Genomic DNA, 15050 nt, shown 5'->3' with positions numbered 1-15050 from the left:
TGTAATGGTGTAGAATAGATCCCTGATGCTGATTTCCAGTCATAACGCTTCGTATCATTTCTTAATAGCTTGAAAACTGTAGGATTGCGTCAATATATCACTCAGAAATCATTAGGATTGGCCGTTTCTTTATGTATTTGTCTCAAAAACGGGACATAATTTAAAACCATCCTTTGTCTACGGTCTACTGTGGGATGCCGTTGTTTAGTTGTTTGGAAGGATGTAATAAGATTCTTTATGATTTCCTTTTGGTATCCCTGTTGTTCCGCAATTTGTAGAATGTAGTTTAGCTCCGCCATTGTGTCGTAAAAAGGGCTTATACACATTGTTCCAGTATAAAAGACACAATGGCGGAGCTAAACTACATTCTACAAATTGCGGAACAACAGGGATACCAAAAGGAAATCATAAATAATCTTATTACATCCTTCCAAACAACTAAACAACGGCATCCCACAGTAGACCGTAGACAAAGGATGGTTTTAAATTATGTCCCGTTTTTGAGACAAATACATAAAGAAACGGCCAATCCTAAAATTTAAAAGAACATGAAAGCTGGGTGGTTTTTCCTTAATTGTCATATATATTAATTAAATAAAAGAACTTGTAAAGGACCAATAAAAAATTAATTTAGTGCAACATAACATGTGATTAAATATTGGAGATTTACCAAAATATTAATAGCATGAATCAACATATTGGTGACATGATTAAAAGATTTAATGATTGTTTGGAGGATAAAATATTTGATAATTATTGGCTTTCATTATTTAATTTCAAGTATCATCTTAAATAAAATAATGTTTAAAAAATAATTCTGTATTTATATTTTTATAATTTCTTGGTAAGGAGTTAAAAATGAAAAATGTCCTTGGTTTCAACTTTCTAGATAATAAGTTCCATATTATATATTTACTGATACTAACTGATACTATATATACTGATACAACTTTACATACACAATACATACACTAGTAACATATGTAACTTTTCAGACATCCAAAATTTTTATTACATAACTATTTTCAGCTTAGCCTTGTTTCTGCTTTTACATTTATAAATAGAACAAATATTTTAAATATTTAGAATTGAACAATATGTTTGATACTAAATAATTACAACATTGAACATTTAGAATGTTAATGAATATTTTTAAAGTGATAACTATTTAAAATTATGTCTTAAAATGTAATCTGTGAATAATCCAACAATTTGATGTGATTTATCATTTCTGTTATATCACTTGTACATAGAGTTGCAACCTTGTCAAAATTGCTGACCAAGACAATAGGTTTGTTCCAACACAAGTTCCTGACTAGTTTGAATTTAAAACCGTATGAGGCATGCACAATGCCATTTTACAGCCAAGAACTGAATAATGCACATGCCAGTTTTAAACCAGTTAGGAACTTGTGTTAGAATATATCTAATATTTGCCAGAGATATTGCAAGTTAGAATTTTAAAAGTACATTTTCTGTCACTCTTAGCCTAGGGATAAGTTTGGTGAGGGTGTGAAGTTAAAGTGTTTAACTGTTAAAATAAAATACTTGCAAGTATTTTTATAAATTTGTTTTATAAAAATATTCATAATTCACAATTTTTATGAAAACAGGGCAAATTAATAATCAATCTGGACCATGAATTTAAAAACCAGCTTGTCCAGGTGAAAACTGGCCTGGTGGCAACACTGCTTGTACAATTTAAAATAAACTTTTAAACTTTGCTTCCTTAAATGATACCAGCCTAAAAAGTACATATACTACACTTAGGGTACACTACATATATTACACATATACTTACTTATGTGAGATTAGCTGATTGGGTGGAAAGTGTCATGACAATCAAGAAGTCAAAACAGTCATGTGGGCATGGAAACACTCATGGAGACAGGTTTAACATTTAAAACCATTTAATAGATATATAAATTTTCTTACATACAACTATTCTTATAATGAGGCATAATGCTTATCCAAAGGTGGGAAACAAGTCCATTCAAAAAGTCCAAATGTTACGACGATCGTTTCTTTTCTTCTGGCGAAGGTGATATGGAGAGCGACAGTCCTGGGGTGCACAGCACAACTTGCAGAGATGACCTCTGGTGACTAGGTGTACCTGGGCAAATCTCGATGAAACGGAATATCGAAAACAAATCCCGGAACGTTAAACAACCTTCCATTGTTGATGGACAGGAGCACAAAATCCGAGAGGAGCATTATGAACCAAAAACGGCCCATCCTTGAAACGTGCAGTTTTATAAGTTTTTCCCTTAAAGCCTCCTTTTCATTGGTCCCAACTTGTCACCTGGTGACAATTCGAAACTGATCGGAGGGCACAAGAGAGGTCAGTTTTGCGACTAAATATGACTCCTCTCCAGCCATGTTTCTCTCGACTTTAGTTTTTTCTATTGTTTAAATAATTTTTAAAAACTTCCATTGTTTAATCGAGATCTTTAATTTCTCCCTTTCAAGTTGAAAAAGGAGATTTATTTTTTTTCCTCAATTGATAGTTAGTCCACATTTAGATCTCTATGTTGACTTCCTTCCAGGACCTCACACTTATACTTTTGCCATAATAATAATATACTCATTATCATCAACAAATAAATAAACCTTATTTATTGTTTACTGAATGTGCCATATTTCAGTTAGTAAACAAATATTCATAAACTACTTATTTATAAATGATCTCCATTGTACAATGTCTGTGTCCTTTTTGTACAAGAAAGTTGGCAACTCTAACTACACTGAAAATTTCTGTATTTTTGGCATTAATTCAGTCTTCAGAATATAATGAAAAAATTCAGTGATTGTTTTACATCTTAAAGTGCATTGTTATTGAGTACTTTCTGTATTAGACACTTTTAAAAGATACTTTTGTTTATTGCATTTTTGTACGTGGAATGAAGGATCTCAAGTAGGGTTTCTCAACTGGGATCCTGGTTGTTTTTTAACCTGGGAAATCCCACAAATTTTTTAAAAGTTCACTTTTTTCTTATTTTTCTTATTGAAGGTTAAGGAAATTTTGCAAATAGAAAGTATAATTAACTCATAAACTTTCAGAATACATTTATATTTATTAATTTTAAACCTACTTATTAGTTTTTTAAATTTTTGCTCATTATGGCATGTCACAAATGGTCAATAATCAATATGTAGCTTATTTGTGGCAGGACTCTGAAAATTTTTTACTTGTCAGAACCTGTAATATCTGGAATAATTGTGCTTATGCTGTCTTAATTTTTAACCATGCCCAGTAGCTTCAATAACTGCATAATGCCAGGTTGTGCAAATTGGGCAAGAATACAAATGAGTATGAAGTCTGAAGGCTGCAAGTATGAAGTTTTTCTTGATAAACCTGATTATTAAAGACAAACGAACTGCTGAATTATTGGGCTATAAGCTTGATGTTTCTGTTAAAGCAGCCGAGGTAGACAAATCAAGAATACTAGAAAGTAAAAGAAGTACTACAATCTCAAAAACAAACTAGAAATCTTCCAAGCTTCAGGTGAAAAAACAGATAACATCTATCTTCTCTTAAATGCATTAAACACGATTTTACTCACATCAATTGAATCTGAAAGGGCATTCTTGGTATCAGGACTTTTCATTACATAAAATAAGAATCAAATTGAGTGATTAGAGTATTGACCATCTTTGCTTTTTAAAATCTTAATACAAAATAATAAATTTTTATAATATGTTTTATTTAAATAATGAAAATTACCCTCTAAGTTTGAAGTTTGATCTAAGTTCATTGTTTTCTTTAAATTTTCAACTCAATTCAAAGGCATTTTTATTGTAAAGCAGTTTTCAACAAGCTTTAATAAATTTTTTCTATTTGTAAAAATTTCTACCTAATTCAAAGGTAATCAATCAATATATATTATAAAGGTAAGTGTACAATGTGCATGCCGCTAAAACTCAAAAATGAGTCCCTGTATGATCAAGGGAGTTATATGATGTATTAGCCCTCTATCCCCCATCCATGAAGAAGGTTGCTGTTTTTACCTGAAGGGCGTGCTGTTGAAGATATAAGGGCTGGAAATTTCACCCTCTAGAAATTTCTAGAACACTCCAGAACATTTGAGAGCATTCGACAACATTGCAGAATGTTCCGGGATGTTCTGGAACCTTCGGGAACATCCCGGAACGTTTTATTGAAAACAGATTGTTTTCAATAAAATAATACTCTTATATTTTAAAGTTTATCCTTTTATTCCAACTACCACACAATTTCATATCAACTCCCTGAGCGAAGCTGGATACCCCAGCGAGTTTTTAATATATATCTTACACAGCATTATTAATATGATTTTGAAGGTTGCAGAACATATTATAATTATTTTTCATTTTTTAAAGTAATTTATCATTTGATTTCAAGATATTTTGTATATCTTAAAAATAATTAATTCTTTGTATACAGGTTAACAACACTTGTTAATAAGTACTGATAAAATATACAATAAACTCCCAACAACCTTTAAATAATCAGTGAAATATTTTTAAATATTTTACTGGTTATTTAAAGGTTGTTGGGAGTTTATTATAATTAATTCTATTATGGGTTTTTCTGGGATCCTGGGAAACAGTTCACTTTTTTCCCGAAATTCCGGGACAAGCAAAGGACAGGGAAATGAGAAACCCTAATCTGAAGTAACTTCTATCTATAGCTGATAAATCTGTTTGAATGAACAGAGATATAGAATAAATGTAGACATGTACTCTACACTTGTTTACAATGTTGTTCTAACTAGGTTTATTCTGTTGAGAGCTGACTATTGAATCTGGCTAGAGCAATATCAATAATTAATGTTCCATAAAGTATGATGAATGATGATAATTCACATTGATAGTGACAAAATGAAATTTTTTGTAAGTTGCATTCATTCATTCAATCAATATAAAAGTACAGCAGTGCTCTGTACTTTACTTCATTTCAGGAGTCCATTTGAACTCTGAATTGTTTGAAGTTCATATCTTTTTTCCTCATTAGAAATAATGGAAAGTGAATTAATCCATTCCTATATCCTAAACCAGTGGTTCTCAACTGGGGGTACATGTACCCCTAGGGGTACGAGAATAAATCGAAGGGGTACATCTAACTTTCATTATAATGGCGTATGTTAATCAATTTGCTGTAAATTATTAACACAAGAAACAACAAAAACTTGCTTTAAAATATCCCAGTGTGAACACTAATTTCCCTTTTAACAGTCTAAACAACTTGTTTATCCACTTGATTTGCCTGTCTATTTGTGCCATTAGTGCCGAGTGAATCTGTAGTCTAGTAAAATTACGGTGTAATCGAGCGTTAATTTTAGAATAGAAAAAATTTTTTTTTTCTATTCTATAATTATTGCTCGATAACATCGGCACTTTTCGTGTTTTTACTGGACTACTGGTATTAGAAATAACGAGGCCTAGATCGTACCCGCACCATGTAATGAGTGTCACTGCATGCGTGCATTACTTGATATTTAGCAAATTTATACGTTACATTTGTTACAAAAATTGAAAGATTCATGTATTGTTCTGCACATTATAAATTCGCAGTTATTACTTTCAAGGTCAGTACACAATTATAATCTCTATTTAACAACATGGGAACCAAATTTTGAAAAAATTGCTGAAGATTTATCACAACAAATATCCCATTAAATTTTGTTAGAAATTATTGTAGAATAATTTAATTTTCTTTATCGTTAATTATAATTATTTATTTTTAGGAAATGTAATATATGCATGTATTGAAATGACTTCTGTGATTTTATATAATATACTTGTCAAATAATAATAAATAAATGTATGCACCTGATTAAATTTATTATTATTTATGTAAAATAAGTAATTCACTTTTAGTTATAGTTAGTTAGTTAGAGTTTTTTTTATGACGCTCAGTTATGAGGACTGTAATCATCTAACACAGTAATTATAAAACTTACAAAAATATAAGGGGTACTTGAGAAACAACTAATGGGCTAATGGGGTACATCAACAAAAAAGGTTGAGAACCACTGTCCTAAACAATATCCTTTTTGATAAACTTAAATAGCATATATGCATAATTTAAGGTAAACATAGTATGTTTAAATACTGTAAATAATAAAATAAAAATTGCATTTATTCTACTCATTTCTTAAGGCCACTATGCAGCTTGCTTGGCTTTCTCACAAATAATCCTTTCAGAGATGATATCAGCCAATTACATTTTATTTATCCATACTAGGAGGAGTTTCTCCATCTCAATAGCATGCAATATCCTAGAGATCAGCATTGTCACAACTTTAGCCACATTTGCTGCTTTTATTGCTTTCTTGTTCTTAAGAATGGTGCACATTTTCAACTTTGGCATCTTAAATACAGATGCCAGAATTGCCAGACATGTACCACTGTCATGCTTCATGATAAGTTCTTTTTTACCTCAGTTATTGTTACTACAAGACGAGTGTTGGGAGAAACAAAGCCTAAGAAGGTTTTGTTATTCCCATACTCCATGGTTAATAGGTCTTTCTAGTGTTCATCTTCATGACACATTCTTAGAGTATATCATCATCATCATCCTCTCCATCTCTAATATCATCCAGTAAGGAAATTTTGCTTTCAGAAAATGTTTTACTTTTTATCAAATTTATAAGTGTTTCCTAGAGATCTATCAATAGATAGATACATTATCAATTAAACAGTACTAACACACTTAATTCTTGCTATAAATTGATCTTTTCTTCTTCTTGTTTCTATGTTAATTAAGTTCAAAAATGAAATTATATTAAACTGCTGTATAAATTACAACAAAATAAATACCACAAAAGCCTTTCAACAGAAAGGAAATAAACCTTTTGTTTAATTAATGAAAACATTTTTGGTCATTTAAATTTCCAAAATATATAATTTCATTTATAAGTATCTGTTTAAATTATATATACTTTTACAAAATAGTGACATTTACTTGTCTTTAAGTAAAATTAGTTTAAGAATTTAATCAAAAACTAGCCTGAAAAATCCAGCATAGTTTTGTTTCTAAAAATTTAGGCTTTGGTTTCGATTGCATACATTTTTTTCATTTCTTAAATTTTAAGTAAAACTTTAAACTTATATTGCTCATTTCTCAAATAAAATCAAAATTTACAGAAATGAAATTTCTGTAAATTTTGGAGTTAAATATTGCAATCAATTTATGCTCTTTTTTTGTTTATTAGGGTAAATTCTCAAGAATATAGTAGTTTACGGGAAAAATTACAGGCACCAGTACAAAATGCTCAAGGTATCATAATACAACATACATTGACTGATCGTTTTTTAGATGTTTTTTACACTTATGTTTCTGGAAATCCCAAATACTCTTATACTGATGATGAGGTAAGTTCATTTTAAATTTAAGATTTAATTAACAATTGAATTTTTTTTATTTGTTTTAAAATAAATAATTTATTTTTTATTTAGGTTTAGAAATGAAAAATTTAAAATCTACTAGCATAAATGCTCTCATATTATGGATTGATTTCTTAACCTGTTTTGAGTAATTTAGAAAATAGCAGTTTTTTTAATTTTGTTTCAAAAATGATCATGTTAAAAAAATTGTTTTTGTTTAAAAAGTTAGTATCAAATTGATAACTTTGAATGAATTATTTTCATAAAATTTATAATATACAGTATACACAGTCTTGCATTTTTATTACTCATGTTTTTTCTCAATGTAAAACCATCTCTGTAATCCAAAACAATACAGTAGACGTGTCTCACAACAATTCTCGGTTAACAATATGATTTTATTTTCTAATTGAACTACATATGCATTTCCGGTTGGTGTAATATGTTACAACCCCTCCTCAGTGAATTTTCCAGTATAAAAATTGCATAAAAAAGAGAGAACACCCCTTTCTTATCCCTGTACAAGAGAACACCCCTTCCTTATTCAGGGATAAGGAAGGGGTATTCTCTCTTTTTTTGTAATTTATATACTGGAAAATTCACTGAGGAGGGATTGTAACATATTACACCAACCAGAAATGCATATGTAGTTCAATTAGAAAATAAAATCATATTGCTAACTGAGAATTGCTGTGAGACACGTCTACCATATTCTTTTGGATTACAGTGACAGTTTTACATTGAAATCTAACATACAGCAAGTCAATTATATCATGTTTTTTCTGTTGTGGGAGTTAAAGAATCTGTCTAATGTTGATTGCTTTTCTCTCTTCAAGATTTTTCAGAAGTAATTAATAGCATTGTATTGAATAATTGTAGAGATCCCTAAGATTATTAATCTCAACCTGGTTTGAATGCCATTCTAAGACTGTCATTCTGACATCACTTTTTGAAAAAAATGTTTAATAGCAGATATTGACATTAATTCTCTTTTTCAGAAGAAAACATATCTTGCCGAGTTTCTTGGTGTTTTTCATTCAAGAGTTCTTGGTGTTCTTCTGTCATCAGATCAGTTTCAGGTTCCATATGTGCTCTTTAATGTTCTTTATTTCTCAGATGTAATTTTTGTTACTCCTTAAGCTGCTTGAGTCTTCTTGATAATACAGTATCAGATAAGATTTAACTACGGCCTACTGTAGACCTATTCAAGCCATACTGCCCAGCAACAACAGACATCAAATATCTGCCCACTCTCTACCTTTGCTATTATACTCTCACCTTTTGAAAATAAAAACCGACACAAAACTTAACAAGCGCCTGCCCGACAGTCTCACGAATACTAGAAAAAAATTTTTTCTGTCAGAAAAATAAAAGGCTGGAATTACAAGGGAAAGTTTCAAAGTTCGGAGGAATGCTATCTGATCAGTATATACCAGGTTGAGCATTGATGTTGACATCTCCCGCACTCCAAAATGTTTCGAATTGTTGTCTGGAGACAACAATTCGAAAGACCAATCAATATTCATTATTTTACATCACTTCTTCTTGTGTTTGTTCTGTTAGGTGTTCATTATCTGATCATGTGTTCGTTGTCCGAACATAAAAATCTTTTGCGAAAGTGTTCTTTATCCAATTTGTTCGTTAACCAATCACCCACTGTATTACTATTTGCAGTAAAATGCTTATCTTTCCATAAGTCTATATAACTATGCAATAATAATAATAGAATAATGTTTTTAAGAAAATGGCAAGATTTTAAATTCAACATTAATGAAATTTAGATGAGGATGAATGTTATTGTCACTTTGTAGAAAATTAACAATTGTATGTCTTGTACAGCTGAAATAACTTGTTTAAAACATTATTTATTATGACTGAGTAACATTTGTATTTTTTACATGATTTTTTTCTGCATTTATGGAGGTTGTTTCTGTAAGTATTCTTTACTTTTGTGACTTACTGTGCTTTTTACATATCTTCATATGTAAAAAGAACCCTATTCCACAAATTAATATTCTCTTTCAAACACTTTGAAATTAATTTAATAAATCATTTGTTCTGATAAATATCACAGCACATGAAAATGTTATTATAAACATGGTTATTCAGTATAACTATTTAGCATAAATTAAATGTACAGTAGACCCCCCAATAAAATGGGTTCATATGATACGAATTTATATATAACAGCGAAAAAATTGCCATCGTATTTGTATAAACATGCTAAAAGAGACTTGTATGATACGGTAAAACGTCATCGCTGACTCGTGTCATGACAGGATTGGTCGAATCTAGACCAATAGCGGATATTACACAAACCGTTGTGTTTAAATGAGCAGTGGACCTACTAAAAACCATTTATTATTTAACAGCCATAAAAATTATATTTATATTAACGATGTCTCCAAAGTTCAGAAAATTTTTTGTAGAAAAATAATTTATCAGGAAACACGCGCGCTGTTTAATGTGCCGTTCTGCAATGAAAACAAGCTTAAGCAATGGCGTCATCGAACGGTGCACACTCGGTAAGTAATCTTACAATTTTTTGTTTATAGCATAATTTATATGGATTATTCCCAAAAAATTATACATGTTTTGGAAATGTTGAGTCAAATTAGACTAGAATCAATTAATTTTATGGAAGAAAACTTATCAAACAGCCATAGTCTGTAAACTGCATATGTTCTGGGCTGTGATTGGCTCATGTATTTAAGGATTCAAAAAACACGAATTTCATAAAACACAGAATGTATCTACCATGTTATAGGGGGGTCTACTGTAATTACTTACTGTGACATCATCACAATGCCCAGTTGCAATTTTTAATTTAAAAGATCATGATTTCTGGTCCAGACTGGAAGTTCATGTGTAGCACATTTTTTGGAAGGTGAGGAAGACCTAATTAGGAAGATAAACAAGATAGTTTCCAATATTGTACTAACCGTGGCCAGTGCAGTAGCAGAAGTTGATCAAATGTTTGTTTTATTGAGTCAAGAGAAGAATAAAGCACTATTGACTATAAGAATTCTAAATGAGCACAAACCACTAGGCAGATCATTAGTGGACAAGTTAAGCAAAAAAACAACAAAAGTTTAAATACAAAAGATATCAATGTTTATATGACCTCTTTGTTATTAGAGCATTACAATGCTGAAATGCATTACATCTGTGAAAATAATTTGTTGGAAATAGATTTAGCTATAACCTGAGACAAATCTGTATCTTGCAAAAAGTATCTTGAGTGTTAGAATTAATCAAGGCCCCTGACCCTAAGCTTTTCATATATGGTCTAGATTTTCATGTATGTAACTCTATTCCTGAGGCTAAGGAAGTATGGTCAGTGGAAATCTATAGGTCTACAATTTGAAAACTGCAGCCCAAAAATGTATTATTTAAGTACAGATAGTCCCCCTACTTGTGAACAGGTTCTTTTCCAGTAGGCTGTTCACAAGTGAATTTGTTTATGTCTACTGGGACGTGTGTTTTGATTACAACCAGCTCTACTTTCAGACATGGGAGACAATGGTTCATCAACAATAGGAGAGGATGGGTCATCAGCACTAGGTGACAATGGGACGTCAACATCAGAGGGAAGGTGAGAATATTTTGGCATCGATTCTCTAACACCTGATATCGATGGCACTGGTTCAGGATCATGACAAGACTCATTGTAAAGTACTATATTATTTTTCCGACTTTCCAACGATTATCGACACTACTGTGTGCCGGAAAATAGCCGTTCCCTAACGGGTACTTTACGCGGATTCGCGTTAGTGTGCCAGGCCTGGACTTTAAGCGTGCACCGAATTAAATAATGACAAAGTTTGTCAATAACAAAATCCAAATATTTAATTAAACTTCTATTAAAAAACTCTATACAGTATTTAGTAAAAATCAAACAATAATTTATTCAATGAAACTCAACAAGAATCAATCCGACAAACTCAAATCAATCTATTTCTAACTTAATTCTATTCCCCTTTGGAATTCGACAAAATCAAAGAATTAACTTATAAACAATAATTCTTATAAATTAAAGATCCTAATCGTCACCTCAATATACTAGGAACCTATTTCCTCAAACTCTCAAGACTTTCTATAATCGTCGATCCACAAATCGAATAACTTCAAAATCCTATCGGACACCTCTCTCGTTCACTGCTACGAAGCTCACCAAAGCTCGTTGCTATCAGGAATTCACCTCGTTCGTTTTCACTTGAGTTAGAGGCTTTATAGTGTGAGGTGACGTCACAATTCTGAATGAGCTCACTCTCCTCATTTACATACTTATCTGTAACATTAAATTTTTCTTGTTTATCTGGCAGATTATTTTCCGACAATACTTCGCTAACCTTTTACATTATTCTTTTTAACAATTATCGGGATGCTTTATTCTTTTAAGGTTTAGCGATTCCTAACTGGGTTGTGGGGTCTTCCCCCCCCTTTTTCTCGGTGCGGACTTACTTTTTTCCGCTTGGGAAGCGCAAGTGTGCGCGAGTTTTTCTACGGCGCTTTTCTTTCGTCGGTGAGTTGGTTTTTCTTCTATTTTTAAGTTACTAAGGTGAATGGTGAGGAAACCTTCGTCTTAACTAAACATAAGCCCCAAACAAAATATAATGAAAGCAAAATAAAAGTAAAATAAAAATAAAGCTCAGACTTGGTTCCTTACACCATCATGTTTTTTCCACTCTCTTAAAGAACTGGTCTAAGGATGTCTGGGTAGTGGCCTTCTTTATCTCATCATATATGTCCCAGTAGCAATGAAGTGCATCATGGACAGCTGCTGTAACCCTGGTGTACCATTCTATATTTGGATTCTGTGATTCAAAGAGCAACAGTGTCTTCAATCATCTGAAATGCCTGTGCCATCATCTTAGTCTGGAAATGCTTCAGTGCTGTTTCCACTTCCACTTTTTTGTTCTTCCTTCCTTTGGTTTTCCAGTTCCATGAAGTCTTTATTTGTCTGCTCCTGGTGGGGCACAGCAAAATATTCATGGAAGTCCATTCCTCAAGATCAAGGTCAAGCTTCTTGTTGATGCTCACTAAGTTGTCAACTACATTTTGTTCTGCCTGTAGCTTCTCAAAACCAGGAAAGTCATGGACAAATATGGGGCACAGTTTCTTACAAATTCCATTCATGATGGAAGTGTAAGTTCATGCTATGAAGTATCAATGTTCATTATGGCATTATAGATAGTGAAGCTCTTCCAAAATTCACACAATGTCATCACAGAATCACTGACGAAATATGTGCTGGAGATATTTCTTGAAGGTTATGGTCCATCAGCTGGAGTAGGGAGGTAGTGTTGAGTGGCAGGAAAACTACATTCAAATTTGGATGAAAATCATCCAGGAAAGGAGGGTGGCCCGGTTTATTATCTAATAGGAGGAGAATGTAGAAGGGAATTTCTTGTCCCAGCAGTATCTCTACCTTGGGCATGAAATGGTGATAAAACCATTCTTGAAATATAGCAGGATTGGCCCAGGCTTTTGGGTTACTCTTCTACACAACAAGAAGTGAGATCTTAGCTGTATTTTTCAGGGCTTTTGGGTTTTCAGAATGATATACTAACAATGGCTTCAGCTTCATATCTCCTGTGGTATTACTGCCACACAATAGTGTCAGTCTGTCCTTTGAAGGTTTGAAGCCAGGCATAGACTTTATCTTCTTTAATGATGTAGGTTTGGTCCAGCATCTTTTGATAAAGCCCTATTTTGTCAACATTAAATATTTGCTGAGGTAAAAACTTGTCTTCTTTGATGATTTTCTTAAGTGTGTCAGGGAACTCCTGTGCTGCTTCTTTATCTGTACTTGCCACCTCTCCGATCACCTTTACATTATGGAGGTTATTATGTGACTTGAAGCAGTTAAGCCATCCATGGCTTGCAGTAAAGGTCACATCTGCTGCTTCTCCATATTTTGTCTTTACATCTTAAAAAAGACTTAAAGCCTTCTCTTCAATAAGCATTAAGCTTAGCAGCTTGCTCTTCTGATGACAATCTTCCATCCAAATGCTCAGAAATTTTTCAAGTTCTTCAATCACTTTTTCATATTTGCTACTAATAATAGTAGAGTGCATAGTCACTAAACTTTTCACATGTTCCATGATCTTATCCTTATTCTTGAGGATTGTACTGTGAATACGGGGGTGTAAGTCCTGTTCACTTGTCAGAATGTCTAATTGCTCTCAAATGTAAGGCGAGTGGATGGAGAGAGTTTGGGGTCGACGATAAGGTGAAGGCCATGATCGAGTAAAGGAGTCTGTCATATTTATAACAAATAAAATAACAATTTATTAAAACTAAGCAAAATGACAAAAGACTGTACCAAGCTTGTTTCTATACCGACCTAGAGAGAGTTTCACAGTTCTTTCATACCTCTGTATAGCCGTCCCCTTGACGATTCTGAACGTGGATGCCTTTAAATATCGATCCAAGAAAATAGATAGTTATAATCCAGTTTCAGCACAAATTACATATAATCGCGACTTTTGCGACGATTTAATTCGAGTTTCATCGGAATTCGGCGGGTTCGGAAGATCAGTGCGATGTCGTTAGTCCTGCGTTCATTCGTAGACTCCCCTGAGAGGGGGTAAGAACGGTCTTTTATCGGTTTTAGTGGGGAATTTCCACCACGTGATCGGATGTTCATGAGTTAAAGGTTATAGGTGTTCCAGGGATCTACAACAAATGACGACATTTAGATGCTAACTGTAAACCTTCTTGCAAGATGAGATGCAAGTTCTGCAGAGAACTATGGATGTTGCTAGTTAGGACCAGAAAGTTTACACAATGCCGGCTAAAATCATTTTTTCCTCTAGGGGGTTACATAAATGAAAGTTTAATTAATTAACATTTTTGTTAATAAAAGAGCGGGATTTTCGTCACAAAAATTCCAGATCTCACAGTACCGATGATAGAACGATTCACCTGATATGAGTGAGCAACACTAGCCATCTTATCATCATGCTTCACTCTTTTTATAATGTCCACTTTTGTATCCATCGTGATGGCCTGGCATTTCTTGGCATTACCAGCCACATTACCACTGCTTTTGCGCTTAACACTTGACATCTTTAGAATGCTTATAAGGGCAAAAACTTCTGAAAACAATTGCAAAGTTTTCTGGAGAGTGCACAACACACATTCAAATGAGACCATGTGGGTACAGTGAGAGAGAGAGCTATTGTTTACAACTATGCTACTCTTGCTCCTATTGCCATCACTTGGCAGATGTGAACCATCCTTACACGCTAACTTTGAACTTGAGGATAACTATGTCTGTATGTAACTCAAAGTTTGTAACTCAAAGTTTGTAACTCAAATGTTTGCAAGTAAGGGACTATCTGTATTCAACTTATTAAATTTCCAAATTATAATAAAGTTTAGAAATTTCTTAAGTTGAGCATAATAATAATAATTAATGTTTATATTTTTTGAAGCCAAACAATTGCCAAATTATATCAGGCTATATTACTATTATTATTAAGGGGTAAGTAATTTGCACTAAAGGCAAGGTGTTAGGTGCCATCTCTTGTTAAATTTAATAATTATAATTAAATTAATATTTTAATAATTAATTCTGGAAGAAAAGAATTAGCCTGAAGTGGGACTCAAACCTGCAATTCCTGCTTACTTTGCTGTTGTGTTGCCAGTTACACTACCCAAACTTCAGATGCCTT

The 15050-nt window shown here is 32.5% G+C and overlaps 1 protein-coding gene across 1 annotated transcript in view; it reads left to right on the top strand.

Moving 5' to 3' along the window:
* LOC111619475 (E3 ubiquitin-protein ligase TM129-like) overlaps positions 1 to 15050 on the top strand; it is a 40592-nt gene that overhangs the window by 24912 nt on the left and 630 nt on the right. The window contains exon 3 of the mRNA XM_023361200.1: positions 7197 to 7356. Coding sequence (XP_023216968.1) covers positions 7197 to 7356 — 160 coding nt within the window. The remainder of the gene's footprint in view (positions 1 to 7196; positions 7357 to 15050) is intronic.

This window comes from Centruroides sculpturatus, unplaced genomic scaffold (assembly GCF_000671375.1).
Source record: "Centruroides sculpturatus isolate CEXI.00-Female unplaced genomic scaffold, Cexi_2.0 scaffold166, whole genome shotgun sequence".
Classification (NCBI taxonomy): Eukaryota; Metazoa; Arthropoda; class Arachnida; order Scorpiones; family Buthidae; genus Centruroides; species Centruroides sculpturatus.
The sequence above is the reverse complement of the archived record's forward strand: the minus strand, read 5'-3'. Positions and strand labels throughout refer to the sequence as shown.